Genomic DNA, 18,852 nt, shown 5'->3' on the forward strand with positions numbered 1-18,852 from the left:
CCCAGAAAGCAGATTTTAAGAAAGCAATTAATGTCCAGTTTTTGTTTTTGTTTTTTTAAATTAAAAAGTGTTCTCAGGATCACCGCTTATTGTGGAAACCAAGGAAAGTAAGTGGCATAAGGCAGAAGTAGAAGCCAGACTGCAAGAGTATGATTGCTAACAATTGGTCCCATCTGACTCCAAATGAGAAACCAGGGTCACCCTCAAGATCATTCTGAGTTGATGCACTAGAGCCAGACTTACCATATATCAGATGTGTGCCAGTATTATGGGTTGTGCCTGCTTCAGGGATAAAGAGAACAACTTTGGAGCAGGAGGCTCTTTTAACTGTGTCCAATTCTCAAATAATGCTGACACTGAGAAACTTCAGCCAGCAACACTCCAAGAAACCTGGATAAGAAATCTACTAGTCTCAAGCAGGGAGCTGAGCAGTACACCCTAGCATCTACTTTCACAGTAGTTCTCAAACTTTTGTCCCTAGCAGAAATGATTTTGAAGTTTAGCATGTGTTCAAAATGCCTGGAAGGCTTGCTAAAACACAGCTGGTTGGACTCCAACCACGGAGTTCCTCTTGCAGTGGGTCTATCCTGAGGCCTGAGAATTTGCATTTCTTATAAGTTCTCAGATGCTGCTGCTGGGACTACTGGTCCATGAACCATATTTCAAAATGACTGTTCCATACTATCCCTGTATATGTACTAAGAGAGGACATTAAAACTAGAAAGTAAACCTTTAGAAATCACCAAATTCTTAGCTTGAAATGTGAACTAGGCTTTGTTATGTATAAAGTACTTAATAAAGAAGATTGCAATTTTAAAAGCCTTTTCACAATTTCTTATAGCTACTCATTTTAAAATACAGTGAAATTATCTTGAGGATCTATAGGATTGCATATCCTAAATATGCCAGCTTTAAAATAATTCGTGTTTGCAGTCTTTTCTCCTTAGCCAATCTTTTATTCCTTTATTATTCTCATATTTTATAATTTTATTTTATCACATAAGCCATCCGTAGCCATATGGTTACAGAAAATGAAAAATTAGGGGATACATTTAGAGCTATTTTGAATGCGCAGATATGGAAATTAAATACCTTTCACGTATTTCTTGGGTAGACTTGACACAGTTTAAACACAGGAGTTCAATATATTTGCCTTAAACCAGGAGTGATTTTGTAGTCATTAAAACCCCTACGCAAGCAGGAAACAACAGTTGCATCTGTGATCGAAAAAGTTTGGAAAATAGCTCTTTTGAAGAGATTTTCTGCCATTGCTTCCATTGAATTCCTTTTAAAGAATTTTCTGAATAAGAAAATATTCAGCCTGATGTTGTCAATATTTCAGACCACAAGGGTATCCTTGAAGAAAATGGTGCCTTACTATCCTGAAAAATGTTCCTCTGCTTTCCCAAGGGCCTAATTTACAAAGCAGAAATCTGTTGGTAGGATTTGGGTAAAAAACACATCATCTGGCTAGAACCCTTTCCTCTAACTTCCTACAACCTGCTTTGAAAGTATTTTACTGGTTACTTTCTGTGGAGGCAGAAGGTGAGTGGTGTTTCTCATTTAAGGGCAGAGGAGCTCAGATGGATTGAATGCCCCCAGCGTGAAGACGGCAAAGAGAATACAATGCACTGTCTAATCTCCTAAGCTTCATTCTGCCACGAGAGACTTTCATAATGTCCTTTTATTGCATCTGAAATTGGACTATATTCAAAAATAAGTCAATGTTTAACCCAGCATTTATCTTCTAGAATGGGACAGCTTATTTCTATCTTGCGTTTTAGACTGGAGATAGGACAAGTCTTAATATAAACTGCATAAAACTGTCTATTTTGCCAGTTAGTACCATTGATTGTCAGAATCTACTCAGGAGTTTCCCTGTATAGTACATACCCAACTTTCATATTCATATTCTCAGAGCTGTAACAACGGCGTGAAATTTTGAAATTCCAATAAACAGACAGCAATTTAAGTGTTTCTATTTGGATTGACATTTTAACTACAAACTAGGAAAATCAGCACTCCAGGTTAGCCCTACAGCTGTCCCAGATTTAACTACTTTTCCTAACCAGAACCCCATGGTACCTTTTACCTGTACAGTATTAACATTTATTTAGTAGTTGATAAATAGCTTAGTGCAATGGTCATGTTTTTCTAATAGTTGTAGACTCATAAACATACTCTCTCCTCTACCACTTAATGTAGACAGAAGATTTTTATCCAGAATGAATGCTGAGACTACATGGTGAAAGACTGTGTGCTCAGCAAAAACCTTACCCATGATGAATAAACAGCTCTTCTGGGGGTTTTGCTGCTGCCAGCTCGGCAGGAGTTGTTTATTGCCTGCTTTGCACATCCCATGATAAAGTTGCTGCTAAAATAAATTGCAGTTTTGCATAATTATTGACAATCACATCTTAACAAGCACTGTGTATCATATTTGAGTGTTCAATTTTTTGAAATCCATTTTTAGCTTATGTTTAATCCCAGAAAGTGTTTGTGTAGTCATCGAAGGCAAATAAGGTATTTAAATAGAGTACTAATTTCCTCATTGCAGACAAAATTTACCTGAATCATTTTAGATGGAACTGTTACTGCTTAAGGCAATTTCCTTTCTGAGCTATTATTATGCAGATCTTTGCTCGGGGCATTTGTGTGAATATCCACATTATATGATATATATCTATATCTATATCTGTATATATATATACACACATATATACATATATATATACATATATATATGGGTGGCATATAATGTGTATATATACATACAATTAGAAAATATTGTTTTTAAAATTCTCATAAGGAACTTTTATTTCTTCCATTTTAAAAATGGGAAATCAAAAATGAGGTATAGGCAGAAGGAACTAACCTTTTTATTAAGAATGATTAGAGGTCATAATATGTAAAGTTGATGTTCATCATACAGTAGCTACTGAAGAAGAAGAAATGAGAAATCAGAGAAGTTAGTAACAAGCCATGTCACACAACAGGCAAAAGATACTGGAAACTGAACTGATTTGTAAGTTTCTACATTTTCAATTGGACATATTTTTTTTTCGTTTGGAAAATGCTCTAGGTAATGCAGAATAAACTTAAGGAAGAACTTTTGACCAGATAGTATTTAGCAAGGTGATAGTTCACACGATTGTTTCTGTGATATGTTATCTTTGCATCTTTCTTTGTTTTAGTCTGTTTTTTCTCTCTTCACCTTCAATCCATCTCTCCAGTATTCACCTCCCATGTCTCCATTTGTATTTTCCTGACTTTTTACTTATTTCTATCTTGTTTCTTGCCTCAGTGTTATATGAAAGATAGACACAGCAAGGGAACTTAAGGTTTTGCCTATGAAGATTAACTTCAACACAAACTTAAAGTTGAAAGAAAGATAATTTGGAATCATTATGAGCAAAATTTGTAAGGCCCAAAATGTTTCTCTCCCTCTTCCTCTCATATGTGTATCAATTTTTATACAAATCTTTAATTATTATTCATTTTCTTGTGGGAGTACCCAGACATTGAACCTAGGGCTGTGAGTTTAGTAGGAAAACACTCTACCATTGAGCCACATCCTCAGCACAATGTTGTTTAATTTTAATAGATCCACTTGAATGCCTTCCTCCAAGAAGAGGCCTTTAGATTAAATAGAAATGAATATTAAACAAAAAGCTTAGTATTCTGGTCGTTGGATAAATAGAGACCTTCAGCAGCACATCATGTTTGCTCATTTTATTGAGTTCATTGTATATATCATCCTGATACTTGTGAATTCCATCTGCCTGTTTGTCCCTTTGCAGAGTGAGTGAGCGAGAGGCTGCTTTGGAAGAAACTCATAGATTACTGCAGCAGTTCCCTCTGGACCTGGAAAAGTTTCTTTCCTGGATTACAGAAGCAGAAACAACTGCCAATGTCCTGCAGGATGCTTCCCGTAAGGAGAAGCTCCTAGAAGACTCCAGGGGAGTCAGAGAGCTGATGAAACCATGGCAAGTAAGTTGAGTGTTTCTGCTTTGCGTATCAAGTGAATCCCACTGAAATAGTCTAAGCATTTGTACTTGATACTGATAAACTGAGGACAAAGATAAAGTTGTTTTATTCAGCTTGATATAGTTCATCGTTTGGGCAAGAAGAAAACAGGAAGAGGCAGTAAAAAGACTCATCTGTGATTTCATTAAATACCATGAGCTCCAAAAACCACTTCTATTTGACCAGAAAAATACTTGCCAAAATAGCAGAGGTTTTGTCAAGCAGAAACTTAACTCAGAGAAGTTCAGCATTTGGTTTATTAAATTAAAATGGTTGCCATTTTCACTGTTTATTTAATGTCTTACAGGGAAAGCATCTGTAGGAACTGTCTGTTTTATTTAGCATTGCTAACTAAATCAGTTTCCCTTCGTTACATTCAAATACATTCTGAAATGTTAATCTGACATTTTGTAGTTTTCTTCCTAACATGATCTGTGAAAATAAGAATGAGATTGCTAAATTTGTTATAGTTAGTGGATGTGCAATTTTCAGACAATTGTTTTTTCTAGAAACAAAAATTATTAATTCTGTGTGCATGAAGAGCAAAAACAGAGGCCTAGAGTAATATTGTTTAAATGGAATCATGTTCCGTAGTTTGGGAGGTTTCAAAGGTTTATTCTGAATTATTATGCAACATTACCATATATCCATTCTTTTATGCCAGTTTTTTTATTTGTTTTATATGTGTATATAAGTTAACATCACTAGTATCTAGAATATAGTTTGACATAATAATTTGAAGAATTTCCTGGACTATTTTGACGTAACAATTGGTTAATTTGTTGCTTTGGTGCAGACAGTGGTAACAACAATGATTTTATTACATCTTGAACTTATTTTTCTTCTTTAATCTTTCTGGCCCTACTTGCCTATCTACAATGATTCTAGTTTTGTTTGCTCCTGTGGAGGTATTTTGAGTGAAATAATTTCTGACTTTATCTCTGCAGAGATCTCCCATATGAAAGTCATGCGAATCCAGATATTATTTTGGCTGAGTCTTTGATGAATAATGAAACAGTGATTGTAGTGCTATAGCTCATTTGACTTATGCCATTCCATAAATAAAAATTTATTTCACCTTATAAATGGTTACAAAGCCAGAGTAGAATTTTAATTGGTACATGGGTTCACATTTTTTCCTGTAACTATGATTGATAAATCGTACCGATTTGGTTGCAAAGCTTTTTAAACAAATTATGCTGAAAATAATGTCTGATCAAATTGCCTGAATACCTTATTGCCAGATACTTAATATATTTCCTCTAAAAGTAGTGTAAGTCAGGTGGAAGTCAAAGATATTCATGGTCTCCTATATTTGTATTTACATAAAGACTATTCATGTGTAAATTATAATATTTAGAAATTAAAAAACTCTGAATAATTAAATTAAAAATTGGCTATATCTCTTTAAGTATGAGTAGGGAAAAAAGAAAATTTGTGTTATGATTTTTCATCTTTCTTTAAAAACAATTGGAATTTTCTCTGAAAAGAACTGTTAGCATTCTTGTATTACTTAAAATGTATGCATGTATGTATGTATGTATGTATGTGTGTATGTATGTATCAATGAATGTATGTACATACATACAGTATGTGCTTCTCAAATCTGTGCATGTTTCTTATTTCTTACTTGCTCAATCATTTTTCTCACATAAACTCCAATGATGAACCTTTAGGTATCTTTAACCTCTAATGCTGGCCACATAAAACATTCAAAATGTTGGAGTCAGAAAACGTTAATTTTAAAATAAGGGAGGACTTCTTACAAGTCTTAGTGTAAAGTGATGAGTGGGTTTATTGTTGTTGTTAATGGCTGTTGTTCATAAACAGGTCCTTTACTTGTTAGCCAGTTCATTATTTGTAGGGGACCAAATACAACACATGTGTGGGGATCAGAGGAGGACCTTGGATGCTGGTCCATGCCTATCCATCTTTCTTGTGCTAGGATCTTTGCTGCTGCTGGCCCTAGCTGGGAGCTTCTGGAGATTATTCTGTTTCTACATCCTATTTCCTGGAGGAATCTTGGATTTTGTTTTGTTTTGTTTTCCTTTTTTCAAATTATTTATTTTTTCTCAAATCATAATCCATTCACACAGGGGATATAAACACAGAAAGGCAGGATGTGGGGAAGGGGATGACACTGGAGTGTGGGTGTTCAGGGGGAATACAAATATCTTTCAGAACAGGATATCGGCTGGGTGAAGGTTCAGGGGACAGGTCACTATGACTCTGCCTATGACTCGCTTGTCCTTATGTAAGTTGGTATTGTCTGCCAAGGCTACCTATTTACAAGGTCTATGACTACTGGGGCTGCTAAAATACCACAAAAGCTGCCTGTTTACAATAGCTTATAGCCATCTATTTCAATGTTTTTTCACAGAGACCCAAGACTTGGTGTTAGTATACATGTATGACAGGCCTATTGCTGATTTTAGGCCTATGGCTGATTTTAGGTCTTCAGTGTGTAATCAGGGCTGCCCCTGACATCTCCTCCCTTCTCTAAGTATAGAAGGGCTGTGGCGAGTCTAATCTTGCGAAGGCGGGGATAGAGGCCTGACCTCCAGTTATTGAAGAGGACCTTGTAATGGCTCCGGTCCCCCTGAGGGACAAGCCTGACTGCATAGGGGTTGATGTCAAAAGTATCCCTTCTCCAGGAAAAAGACATTGGGATGGGTATGGCCCTCATGCCTCACTGGGCATCTTGGATTTTACATCAAGTTTTCAACATGAGTTTTGAGACTCTGATCTCAGGTGGTAAAGTTTGCAGGCTAGTGCTTTCACCCTGTACTCTGGTTCTTTTCAATTAGTAATTCTCAGCCTCAAAATTCTTGAGCATTAGAATTGCAAGTGTATGTTGCTAGGCCTATACTGAACTGTATTAATTGTCAAAATAAAAACGGAATGGATCCAAATACTTAGCTCTCCTAACAGATCTTGAGTCCTCTGTCTGCTCAAAAACATGAGCCAGATTTCTTTTCTACCAAAGCTACGGCATGGAGAAAAATGATAAATATTTTACAATTATTTTCTCAAATTATGAATTGTTCCATATATTGAGACTAAGGCTTTTATTATTCCTTGCTATACTGAATATTGCCTTTGGTTATTAACTACTTCAGTATCTATTTAATTCTCTTTCTCATCAGGAATCATAATTTATGGGATCTATGAGCCCTGCATACATTTTAAATAATCAGATTCCTTAATAAAATTAGTGAATAAATTTAACCCTGAAACATATTAAAATTTCCTAGTGTATTAGTAAAAAGTGTTATTTGCTTTCCTAACTAAAATTAAGAATAATGTTTTGCTTGTCCACACATTATGGTCAAGACATCTTTCTTTTTATTTCTTTTTTATTGGATAATTTAATTATTTACATTCAAATGTTATCCCCTTTCCCCAGTTCCCTCCCCCCATTAACCCCATATCCCATCCCTCCTCTTCTTTTTTTGCTTTTATACCATTTTAATTACAATCAAGTATTAAGGTTAGTTCTAGGTTGAGGAACTAGCAATACAATGGATGCAAATAGTTAAGGAACAAGCAAGACAATAAACACAAATAGTCAAAGAACAAGCAAGGCAATAAACAGAGTCCCATGATCACTATTTCTAAGGGCTTATCAGGATGACCAAAATATCTAGCTGGACTATTTAAGCCATCAAACTTTTATATAATATCATATAGATCCTAAGCAGTGAACATTTAAGAATGCTTAATTGTAAATTTATTTCAAAAGTAAAGAACTGAATTAATAATTGAATCACATTCTTTTTCTGTCCAAACATTTTCTTTTGGACCTAAGAGAGTTGATAAAATTAATAATGGTTTGTCTTGTAAATAGATAAATAAATAAATAAATAAATAAATAATTTTTAAAAATGGTTAAATAATTGAATGACTTTATAACTTTGCAAATATTCCACACGTTTTGTAAACCTTATGTGATTCTTTGTCTTAGTTAGTGTTTTATTGCTGCAGACAGTCACCATGAGCAAGGCAACTCTTATAAGGATAACATTTAATTTGCTGTTGGTTTATATAGGTTCAGAGGTTCCATATATTATCATCAAGACTGGAGCATGGCAGGATCCAGGCAGGCATGGTGAATGAGGAGCTGAAAGTTCTACATCCTCATCTGTTGGCCACTAAGAGAAGATTAACTCTTCCTCTTCCTCTTCCTCTTCCTCTTCCTCACTCAGCAGAGCTTTAATGCCCACCCCCGCACTGACACCCATCCTCCAGCAAGGCCAAACCTCCAAATAGTGCCATTCCTTGGACCAAGCATATTCAAACTACCAAACACAAACACACACACACACACACACAAACACACACACACACACACACTCACATAAATGCAGAGTAGTCATAAAAGAAGTTTGGAAACAGTAGGTAAATGTGGCACATCTTTTCTTTGAAGCTGCTTCTTATGGCTTTTCCTAGGAAAGCATACACCATCTCTTGGAATACTGCACATGCGAATTTTAGTAATGTACCAGTTGAAATTTATTTCATGTAGCTGAAAGAGATGATTGGAGATTAGAAATAAAAGAATTGTCCTTCTACAATGGAAGCTATGTCATCTGCCTTAAGGGTAACACCATTTCCTTTCTAAGTAAAACTATGTAGGAACCATCATTGATAGGTATACCCCAAATTAGGCAAAGTTATAGTTGTCAGACATTACATTGAAATTTTCGCTTTGAAAATATAATGTTCCCAGTCACAGTACAACAAGATATGATATCTGAGGTTTCACTCGGAAGTTCCAAATAGAAGTTACAACTAAGATAACCAAGCTGTAGTGTCCAAAGTGTGCACTGTGGCTATAGATATGATGCTGAAACTTTACAGATTAAAGGCAAGACCACAACATCACAAATTTAGAGCATTAACAGAAGATGATTAATATTCTGTGGCATTGAATGTTGGAAACGTAACAGTTTCACTTAAAGATAGGGTAGACTTTGGTCAGATAAAAAGAAGGTGTCTGTCTTAGTCAGAATTCTCTAGAGTCACAGAACTAATAGAATGTCTTTTAAGGTAATTTATTGTAATGACTCACAGTCCGTAGTCCAACTTACCCAACAATGGGCAGCTGTGAACTGAAAGTCCAAGGATCTAGTAGTTGCTCAATCCCACAAAGCTAGTTGTATATGATCTTCTTCTATAGGAGTAAGTTCCAACAAATATCCTGGCAAGTAAGTACAAGCAGTGGAAAAGTGAATCTTTCTTCTTCCAATATCATTACATAGGCCTCCAGCAGAAGCTGTGTCCCAGATTAAATGTGTGTACCATCACCACCATGCCTTTATCTGGAACTTGCTTTGTCCCTGGTTGACCTTGAACTCAGATCTGCTTGCCTGAGTCTCCTGAAATTATAAAACATGTACTATTTTGCCTGGGACTAAGATTTTCATGGCCACTATGCCTCAAGATCTCCATATCAAGATCCAGATCAGAAACATGTCTTCCAGCCTCAAGATCTGGATCACAGGTGTGTCCTCTGTTTCTTTATTGTAGTTCATCCTATATGCAATGAAGTTAACAACCAGAAATACCCATCACGTTCTTTGAGTAAACTTGCAATGTTATTGTAGAATGTTATTGTCATCCTGTGAAGAAGCACCCTGGCTATGGACATGTGGTTGGGAAGTACTCTAATAACTAAGTAAGGAATTGCACTCTCTCTCTTCCTTCCCCTTCTCTTCTTCTTCCTTTCCTCTTCCCTCCCTCCCTACCCCCCTGGTATGATGTGTGTATCAACATTAGTTATCTCATTTCATTTACCTGTATCATTTTCAAAATTCATTTACCAATATCATAAAAAGTTCTCATATATTGTATAAAATGCTGCCAGAGAAATCAGTTTGGTAAACTTTGAATTATACATTTGAATATACCAATAAATTAAAATATCTTTGATTTCTGATACATTATTGAATATCAGTTTGGTAAACTTTGAATTATATATCTGAACATATCTATAAATTAACATAGGTTTGATTTCTGATACATTATTGAAATTGAAAATTTAAAGTCTTCATTATTTCTTATACAAAATCTTGACCCGTATGTTCCTTCAATGTACTGTAATCATCACCTTAAATAAATGGAAACCTCACATTTCATGAGATATTGTACAATAAAAATTGTCTGTGGATCCTCTAATTCTAAGGAAACCTTCAATACACTTATGATTCCCAGTTGGTTTTATTTGTCTCTATTTTTTAATCTGCCTATTTTGATTGTTTCCTGTGAGCATGAGGGTGATTCTCTATGTATGTCTTTTTTCTGGTATTCTCTTACATGTGTAAAAAATTATTACTATAATATTCACATGCAAGTTATAGTCCTACCATTTAACCTTTCATTAAATTGGAAAGTCTTTACTAAACATCTATCCGGTGCTTTAGGTATAGTGATAACAACATATTTAGAGAGAAGAGAGGTGGAAATTTGTGGCAGAGGACACACCAAGGACATGGCAGCCATGTCATAAGTGTTCTAAGCTAGATAGGTAGATCTATACCTGTCTGAAGGCCAGAAAAATATTCAAAAACTTTTTTTAACCTTGCTTATGTATTGAGTGAGAGTTTTAAAATGCTGAACCTTAAGTTAGACCTTGAAGAAATTCAAGTTAAATGATCACACCATATACTGGCCATGAGTCTTACCTCCAAACAAAGCATGAGAAATGTTGTTTAGAGAAAGTTATGTTTAAAAATATTCCAGAAGAAGGTCCCAGGTGGTACTTATGGAGAACTCCTGCGTTTGATAGACTAAGCCAGAAAGATAATATTCAGGTCAGAGTAGTTGGCATAGCAAAATCTTGTCACAATTTTGAAAAGGACATAGAAGTGGCTTATTTTGAGATCCTGAAGGAACTTCTGTATGGGTAGATAAAGTTGCTGCTACAAGAAATGAGATGGAGTCGATCAGATAAAAGTAAATCATGTAAACACTATGATAAAATAGAGAATTGGTTTTGGTAGTAAAGATAGATCCCATTTTTAATATATGTTGCTTTTAAGCATGTTTTCACCATACCATTCTTAATCCTTTCTCCATTGTCCCGAATCTCTTTCTGTTTTCATTAACACTTACTATTTATTTTACTGGTCACCAAGTTCCAGTGACACACATATACAAAGACTATAATACTTAACAGGATGTGGTCAGGATTAAAGATAAAATGCTTGTTACTTTCCACCAAAGAGGCAACATTATGATAAAAGGCTTAGTGAAGATAAACTGGCCTTTTCTTCCCCCTACTGACACTATTTTTTAAAAGTTTGAGTTTGTCTATAGTCTTTGAGCTGTCATATATTAGTGTTAAGCAAGTATTGCAACTACGAAATTACGGTTTTTAATAAAATGGTTAAGACAGTGAGTGGCGTTGGACACATGAACTCTATAAGAAGGTTGTTTGGAAGCCTCATGGGTATTGCACTCTGTAAGTGGCAGCAATGAGGAGACAATCTGAGGTAATATGAGCAGTCAGCATCTTCATTGACTCACAGAATTCTTCAGGACAAACAGTTGTGGGGAGGGATGACAAGAATGTAGTTTGTTTTGAGGCACCTGTGCATAATAGATGAGAAAATCACCTCTCTTGAAGCAGTTGTGAATGTACATCTAAATTGTGGAGAAAATCCTAATTAAAAGCATAAAGCTTGAAGGACTTCAACATGTAAACCATAGAAATCAATGACATTACTTACACACATATTGATGCCATTGTTACTGAAACTACCACTGGTCCACTCAGAAATCCACTTAAACGCAAATAAAATCTTCCTGCAGCCCAGCGTTGATAATCATCAATCCCTTCCTCTTTTATTTTAAAGGTATTCAGTATAAAGCATTATTTCCAGCGTCTGGCTATCACACATAAGGCCTCTATGAACATAATGGAACACATGCCCCTGTGGCATGGTGGGGCATCTTTTGGGTATAGGCCAAAGAGTGGTATTGCTGGATCTTCAGGTAGATCTATTTCCAACTTTCTGAGGACTCTTCAGGTTGATTTCCAGTGGCTGTACCAGTTTGCAATCCAACCAGGAATGGAGGAGTGTGTTCATCTTTCTCCAATCCTCGCCAGTATCTCCAGTCACCCAAGGTTTTGATCTTAGCTGTTGTGACTGGTATGAGGTAGAATCTCAGGGTCATTTTGATTTGCATTTCCCTGATCACTAAGGACTTTGAACATTTTTAATGGCAAAACTGAACAATGTAAACAAGCAAATAAAAAAAAAAACATTGGTGTGGAATTCCTATAATGAAAAAGTAAAGAATTTAAACAGTGTAGCCAACTTATCCCACATAAACAGGCATTTCTTTCTCTCCCTTTGGTCTCATGTTGTCATTTGAAAGTGGCACACTTCCCCCCCCACACTAAGCATTACTAGGTCCTGGCTATACTAATCAAGAACAGAGCCTAGAAGCATAGACTTACACTCTTACTCTATATTTTACTATGTTGCTTTATATCCTGAATTTTATTTATTCTTTGACAATTTAATACATGGGTTTTTGTCATTTTAACCACCTTTTGCCCTTTCTCATCCTTCTTCTAATCTGTCTTAACCCTTTTTTTTCCTACATTTTCTTCCTACTTTGTTGTCTTTCTTTTGTTCTGGGCATTTTCCTGTTGTTTGCTTTTGTTATGTATTGTTTTGTTTTACATTTTTTGTCAGTTACTAAATTTAACTAGGTTTCTGAGCATCAGTATAGGTGTTAGATTATTTATTATAGTAAGGGCGATTTACCAGTAGCTACAACATTGAAGAAATGACTCTCCCTCCCAGAGAATCCACTGACTGGCTTCCTTTGAGAAGGGTAGGGTACTATAAGTTCCTCTGCCATCTGATATAGAATGTTAATAGGCCTAATACTCTATAAGTTTTGTGTAGGAATCTACAATTGCTATAATTCTTGAGTAGAGACTGAAATTTCTGTAAATATCAGAGAGAATTCAAAGGGAAATGCAAAAAAATATAAAGTTTACAAAGACAAATATGGGGACAAACATCCAGGTGTTTTATCTACTCTAAAAAGAAAAACTAAATATAGAAAATAATTTTGTAAGTACAGTCATTTGTGAAACTACTTCAATTTAATGTGATTTGAATTTCAAGGCATCATTATAAAGGTTGGAATACTCTGGCAATGTTGTATCTTGTTCATATTGAAACTTGTTAGTTGAAAATATTGAAATCTTCAGAACCAACTTGTCTGAACATTACTATATCACTCAGAAATAACATGAAAAGGTACACAAGAAGTAGTACGTTGAATAATTTCCAATTTTAACTATCAGATTATATATTTTGTATCTACAAATTAAAAAGAAAAGCCTCTATCAATAAGAAGACACTGTGCATAATGCAAAGACAATTTTGATAGCCTCTAATGACCATTGTCTTCTATACTTCGCAGAGATTTTATGAGAAACTTAGAAGGTAATAAATATAAAAGCACTTTGAAAAGCTTTCTTAAGTGAAAGGTCCTTGTTAATATTATTAATTACCATTAGGCAAAAGTCAAACTGAAGCTATAAATCTAAAATTGCACTCTTTACAACCAATGAATCAAAGTTACACTAAGTAATAATAACTATAGATTTTATATTTTATAATCACCCAAGTAATTATCCTTTCATTTTCTAATTTGATTCTCTAAAAACAGAATGCTGTACCAGGACTATTTCCATTTTTAATTACACAGAGTAAAATTGTAGAAAGTATGCAATTTATCTATGGTTACATCATTAGAAATTAATTAATTTATGTTTCACTATTCCAGATTAAGAGGGAAATCATGTAAAATCAAATGCTAGCATGAAAAATGTCTTTCTGGGATTTAAAATAGTATATTTTGTCCAACTATTATAATAGAAAATGATAATTAATATTCTTTAAATACATACTACAACCAGGCATAGTGATATATTTGTTGATTATATGAATATTACCATAATCTTATTTTCATGAAATGATAAATATTTGGAATGTTGACCAACTGCAAACTATATATGGAAAACTGAGTGTTTGAAATTCTGTTTGACTTTCTGACCCTCTGAGAATCCTGATATCCTGCATATTATTACTCTGAGTTGACTCAGCAATTCAAGCCAAACCCTAAACATCCAAAAAGAATTTTCAAATCTTTCACCTTCTTGGAATGTGTCAGTTTGTAGAAACATAAGGCTCCCTAGACATCCATTTTATTTTACATTTTTCTTTCTAGTTTCTGTATGTTTCTCAGCTAAAATGTACTCTGAAATCAGGTCATGATCAGATGTAAATGTTCTTGTTAAGGCCTCCTTTTTGCCAGAATGTTATGTGCTTGCTCTGTTATACTTGACCATGGAACAGTTTCCCTCCTCTTGACTTACTGGGCTGGCAGAATGTAGTAAATCTCTCTCTATCTGCTCAATGACACATTCCTTATGCATCATTTTCCTGAGGATCTATTCCATGTATTCTTTTGATTTTTCTTCATCTCATTATCTCCTCTCAATAATCAATAATTCTTGTCAGTTATCTTTTATGTTTCTTTCCAAATAGTGTACTCATCTCCATTAAACCAATGATTCAAGTATTCTGTTCTCTTTGCAAGATTCATCCTACATGTCTTATTGAATGTCACAGTTTCTTAACTCATATATCTCACACAAAGTGCAAACTCAGTAAGATGCAAGCCAGGCTATGTCTTTAACTCTTGCTATTCAACACTATATCCTCTCTTCTAGAAAACTTCAGATAATGTATTTATTTATACATCTTTTTATGTCAATTTTACGTTTTCTTTTATGAACTCTGGATTTTGGCTACATGATTGTTATGTAGCACATTTTACTTACTACTACTATAATTTGTGCTACTCTTTGCTTGTATCTGCTTCAACACATTTCTGTCAACTGCTTTTTCCAATCCAACCCACATATTTAAACTTCCTAAAACATAATTTAGATGGTAACTAGTCAGGACATTGTTCCAATTCACCCTGCAGTTTAAACTCCCTAAAGCATAGCCTAAATGTTAGCTAGAATGGAGATTTTATGCAAGAGATTAAACGGAAATTCATTTACTTCTGTATTCCTATTGTCAAGACACTGTATTGTATGTGATGGGTGTCTTAATAAATATTTATTAGTCAATTAGAGAAACACATGACTCTCTAAATCATTTTATGACTTCTCAAAATAATAAAACAGCCTTTTATGTTCCTTCACCTTGCTGTCAAGGATTGGCCTCAAAGCTGATTTCTAAACTTATTCATTCCTTTGACTTTCCATACACTCTCAATTCCTACAAAATGAACATCAAACAAGACTAAAGTTATATTTTTAAACAATTATATTTATGCATAGACTGCTTTATGCTTGTATTTAACATATGTCTTATCTCCATCTCCCTTCTCTAATACAAACTCTCCTATAAATCCCTTTCCCATATCCACGTGGGAAACTCAAAAGGGTTGTGTGTTTAGTTGGTTGGTTTGACATACTTAGTTTAAATAACCAAAACCAGCTATAGGATCACGGTTTTGAAATGAACAATTAGAAGTTGGTGTGCTCACCAGCAGGTGCACAACTGAAAACAATGACTACCCTTACCCCTGGAATTTTTCAGTAGCCAGTAATTTAGCAAGCAAGAACCCATGTGTTCCACCTCCATCCATGATTGACTATGAACAGTTCCAGTCTTGTGCAGGCCTAGTGCTGGTAGCCAAAAATGCTCTAAGTTCTTCATTACAACTGGTTCATTCTAGAATTCCTCTTCTTCATATCAGTTTACCCAAATGCTACTTACTTGTGAAGAAAATGTCATTTGACATCAATACTTGTTCCCTCAGCTGAAGAACAAGTCTTCTATCTCCTTAATTCTTGTAGGTGTTTCTCTGCATTAAAAATAATGGGTTTTTTTGTCTTTTGCTTCCTTTTAGAAAAGCTAGAGAGGACAATATTTAATACTTTGATGTTTGGCTGTGTAGACTTAAATCATAGTTTTGATTCCTGCTGATCATGAGCTTATTTCTTAATAGCTTTGGATTACATTGCTATAAATAAAAATAACTACATCTATACTTCATATATTTTATGAAACTGATATGAAGTCATATTTATGAAATTCATAAAACTATCTGACATATAGTAAGCACCCAATAAACATAATTAGCATGTCATTACATTTATTCTTATATGTATATGTGCAAGTAAAGTTACATTTTATATACATATTTGGTGATAAATTTCCATACTACTGTGATCTGGGCCCCCTGAGGAATAATTCTCATTTGTGTTGTGTGAGAATGGTCATGAAATGGACCAACAAATATGAACTAAAAGCATTGGCTTCCATCAGTGCTGAGACTTCCTTTAATAGGAAAAATATTTGTTAATCTTCAGTATATTTTAGTTCTTAAATGTCAATATTAACTCAAAAAACACTTTAAAATCTCCAGATAAAATAAACATTAATAACTTATTTTTTGAGAATAAATATATCATATTTAAAGTATAAAAAAAGATTTTTTTTTGCATAGTGATCTCCTTGGGGAAGTAACTGACTTGTCATCCTTTTCTTTCAACTAGACATCTGAGATTCCTGAAACCTACTTTTTCAAAAGTTACTTATTTTTCCACATTCTGAGCAACAGAGGAAATGCCATCAAGGTCTTATAGAAATCTTAATAAGAAAACTTTCTTTTCTTTTGTTTTAGTTTTCCCTTACTGCCATTTTGGTTTTTTGTTGTTTGTTTGTTTTAACACTTTAAATGTTTTTGTTTTTGAAAGACAGGAAGGTAATTGATGTTCTGTGGCTGGGGAGGTGAGGAAGATTTCAAGCATTTGGGGGAGGGTAAGAGAATACTATCAAAATATAAGTAAAATAATTTAATTAAAAATTGAATAAAATAAAATTGTCTTAAATTAATGCCAAGAGGAATCACTGGAGAAAATTAATGAGCTCAACAAACACTCACTTTCTTTGAACCTGGCCCAGACCCACATAGTTTTTATCCAAGCAAGTATTAGAAAGGTCAAGAAACATTAAAGTACACAAAAAACAAATAACAACAACAAAAAACAACAACAAAAACAAAAAACAAAAAAACCAAAACCACAAGTAATTTCCTGTCACTGTCTTGTCTTTTCTTTTTTCCTGGAAGAACTTTTGAGTGTTGAGATCAGATTTACCAGGACTGGTATATGATAAATGGTAGAACTTCCGTTTCCCATTGAATTGGGAAAGTTCCATTTTATGTACATATTTGGTGATAAATTTCCATACTGTTGTGATCTGGGCTCTACTCTATTTAATAAAAACTATTTTTAAATTTTTATCTTAATATTTCTCTTCTACCTTTGTTAATTCTGAAAAAACATTTTAGTTATCAGTTAAATATTGATCATATTTAGTTTAGTTTGCCAGCGTGTGATTTTCATTCCACATGAGGTCCATTTGTAGTTTATGTGGTTTTCTAAATTACATTAAAATTAAATGTCAGAAGGTCAACTTTTTATTTACCTTTGTATTGAGTCTTTGTGATTTTCACATCATGTAACCCAAATCCACTCATCTTCCTGTCCCTCCATACACGTCCTCTGCCCTTGCGCCTTCTCCCATGATGAGAAAGTAGACTTTTTATCAATATCAAACTTTAAAATTCTTGAACTTATGCATGTGCATAGCTTATGTATTTCCCATTACAGATAGAAGAAATCATGCCTGTTTGTGAAAGAGAGATATATTAATATGAAAGATATAAACCATTTCTTACTGGAAATGCTGTTAATATAGGTGGAAGAATTTCTATTTCCTGATAGTGAAAAGGCAACAAATTGTTTCCATTTGCTTCCACATCTGTGGTTGTCCTTGAGGGGTCTGGTAGTATGTTGACTTTTTAGTATTACAATTACAACTTACAACATCTTGAGTCAATACAAATATCATCTTTGTATTCTCTAAAGATTTTTCCTGTTTTTCCTGTCTAATGTTTTTTCACCTCTTTCTCCTCTCTCTCTGTCTCTGTCTCTGTCTCTGTCTCTAACACACACACACACACACACACACACACACACACACACACACATAAATATATATGTATATGAGTGACTTGGAGACAAAATTATTCTCTGCAAAATGTGACATATTTTGGCTCCTTTGTGCTGGCCATTTTCTACCCCAGTATTTTTGCTCCCACTTCAACAGTTCAATACTGGATTCAATTAAATGCTAAGACCCCAGATAAAATGAGACTTGGATACTTATGAAATACTTGATAAGACACCCTCTCAGTTTTTTAACTACATAAATCCTATTTTAAGTTTTACAATAGTTTCATGAACAGTTATAAAACTGTTATATACTGTTCTTGAAAAATGGAAATGAGTTCAGATAGCATTTTTACTTACCATGGGAAAGAACCAATATTCTATTTGGGGATAAGAAATGTGTTTTTATTGGAGGGCAATACTGGATTAGGCAATTGCAAATGTATTTGCCATCCATGGCACAAAAGAAACAGGTATATTCTTACAATGTATATATCTAGTAGAAGAATATTTTTGTTGACTGAATTCTTGAATGTGTCCTTTCAGGTTAACTATTATTGACAAGTGGTATTTTCTGCAGGATAATAAAGAGAATCAATATTAGTTTGAAAAACAGAAATTGCCCTGAGGAGGAACTGAGAGTAGTGGAAATTGGCAGAAGAGGGCAGGTTGGACCTAGCTATGAAGAAAGAGAATGTAATGAAAATAAGTACAGTATTTTTTAATTACCCAGAGAAGGAGATATATTATATTATACC

The 18,852-nt window shown here is 34.3% G+C and overlaps 1 protein-coding gene across 4 annotated transcripts in view; it reads left to right on the forward strand.

Annotated features, from left to right (window-relative positions):
* Positions 1–18,852, forward strand: part of Dmd (dystrophin) — a 1,212,244-nt gene that overhangs the window by 678,201 nt on the left and 515,191 nt on the right. For all 4 annotated transcript variants that reach the window (XM_028765040.1, XM_028765041.1, XM_028765042.1 and 1 more), the window contains one exon: positions 3,801–3,990. In XM_028765040.1, coding sequence (XP_028620873.1) covers positions 3,801–3,990 — 190 coding nt within the window. The remainder of the gene's footprint in view (positions 1–3,800; positions 3,991–18,852) is intronic.

The sequence above is a fragment of the Grammomys surdaster genome, unplaced genomic scaffold (genome assembly GCF_004785775.1).
Source record: "Grammomys surdaster isolate TR1022 unplaced genomic scaffold, NIH_TR_1.0 148, whole genome shotgun sequence".
Lineage (NCBI taxonomy): Eukaryota > Metazoa > Chordata > Mammalia > Rodentia > Muridae > Grammomys > Grammomys surdaster.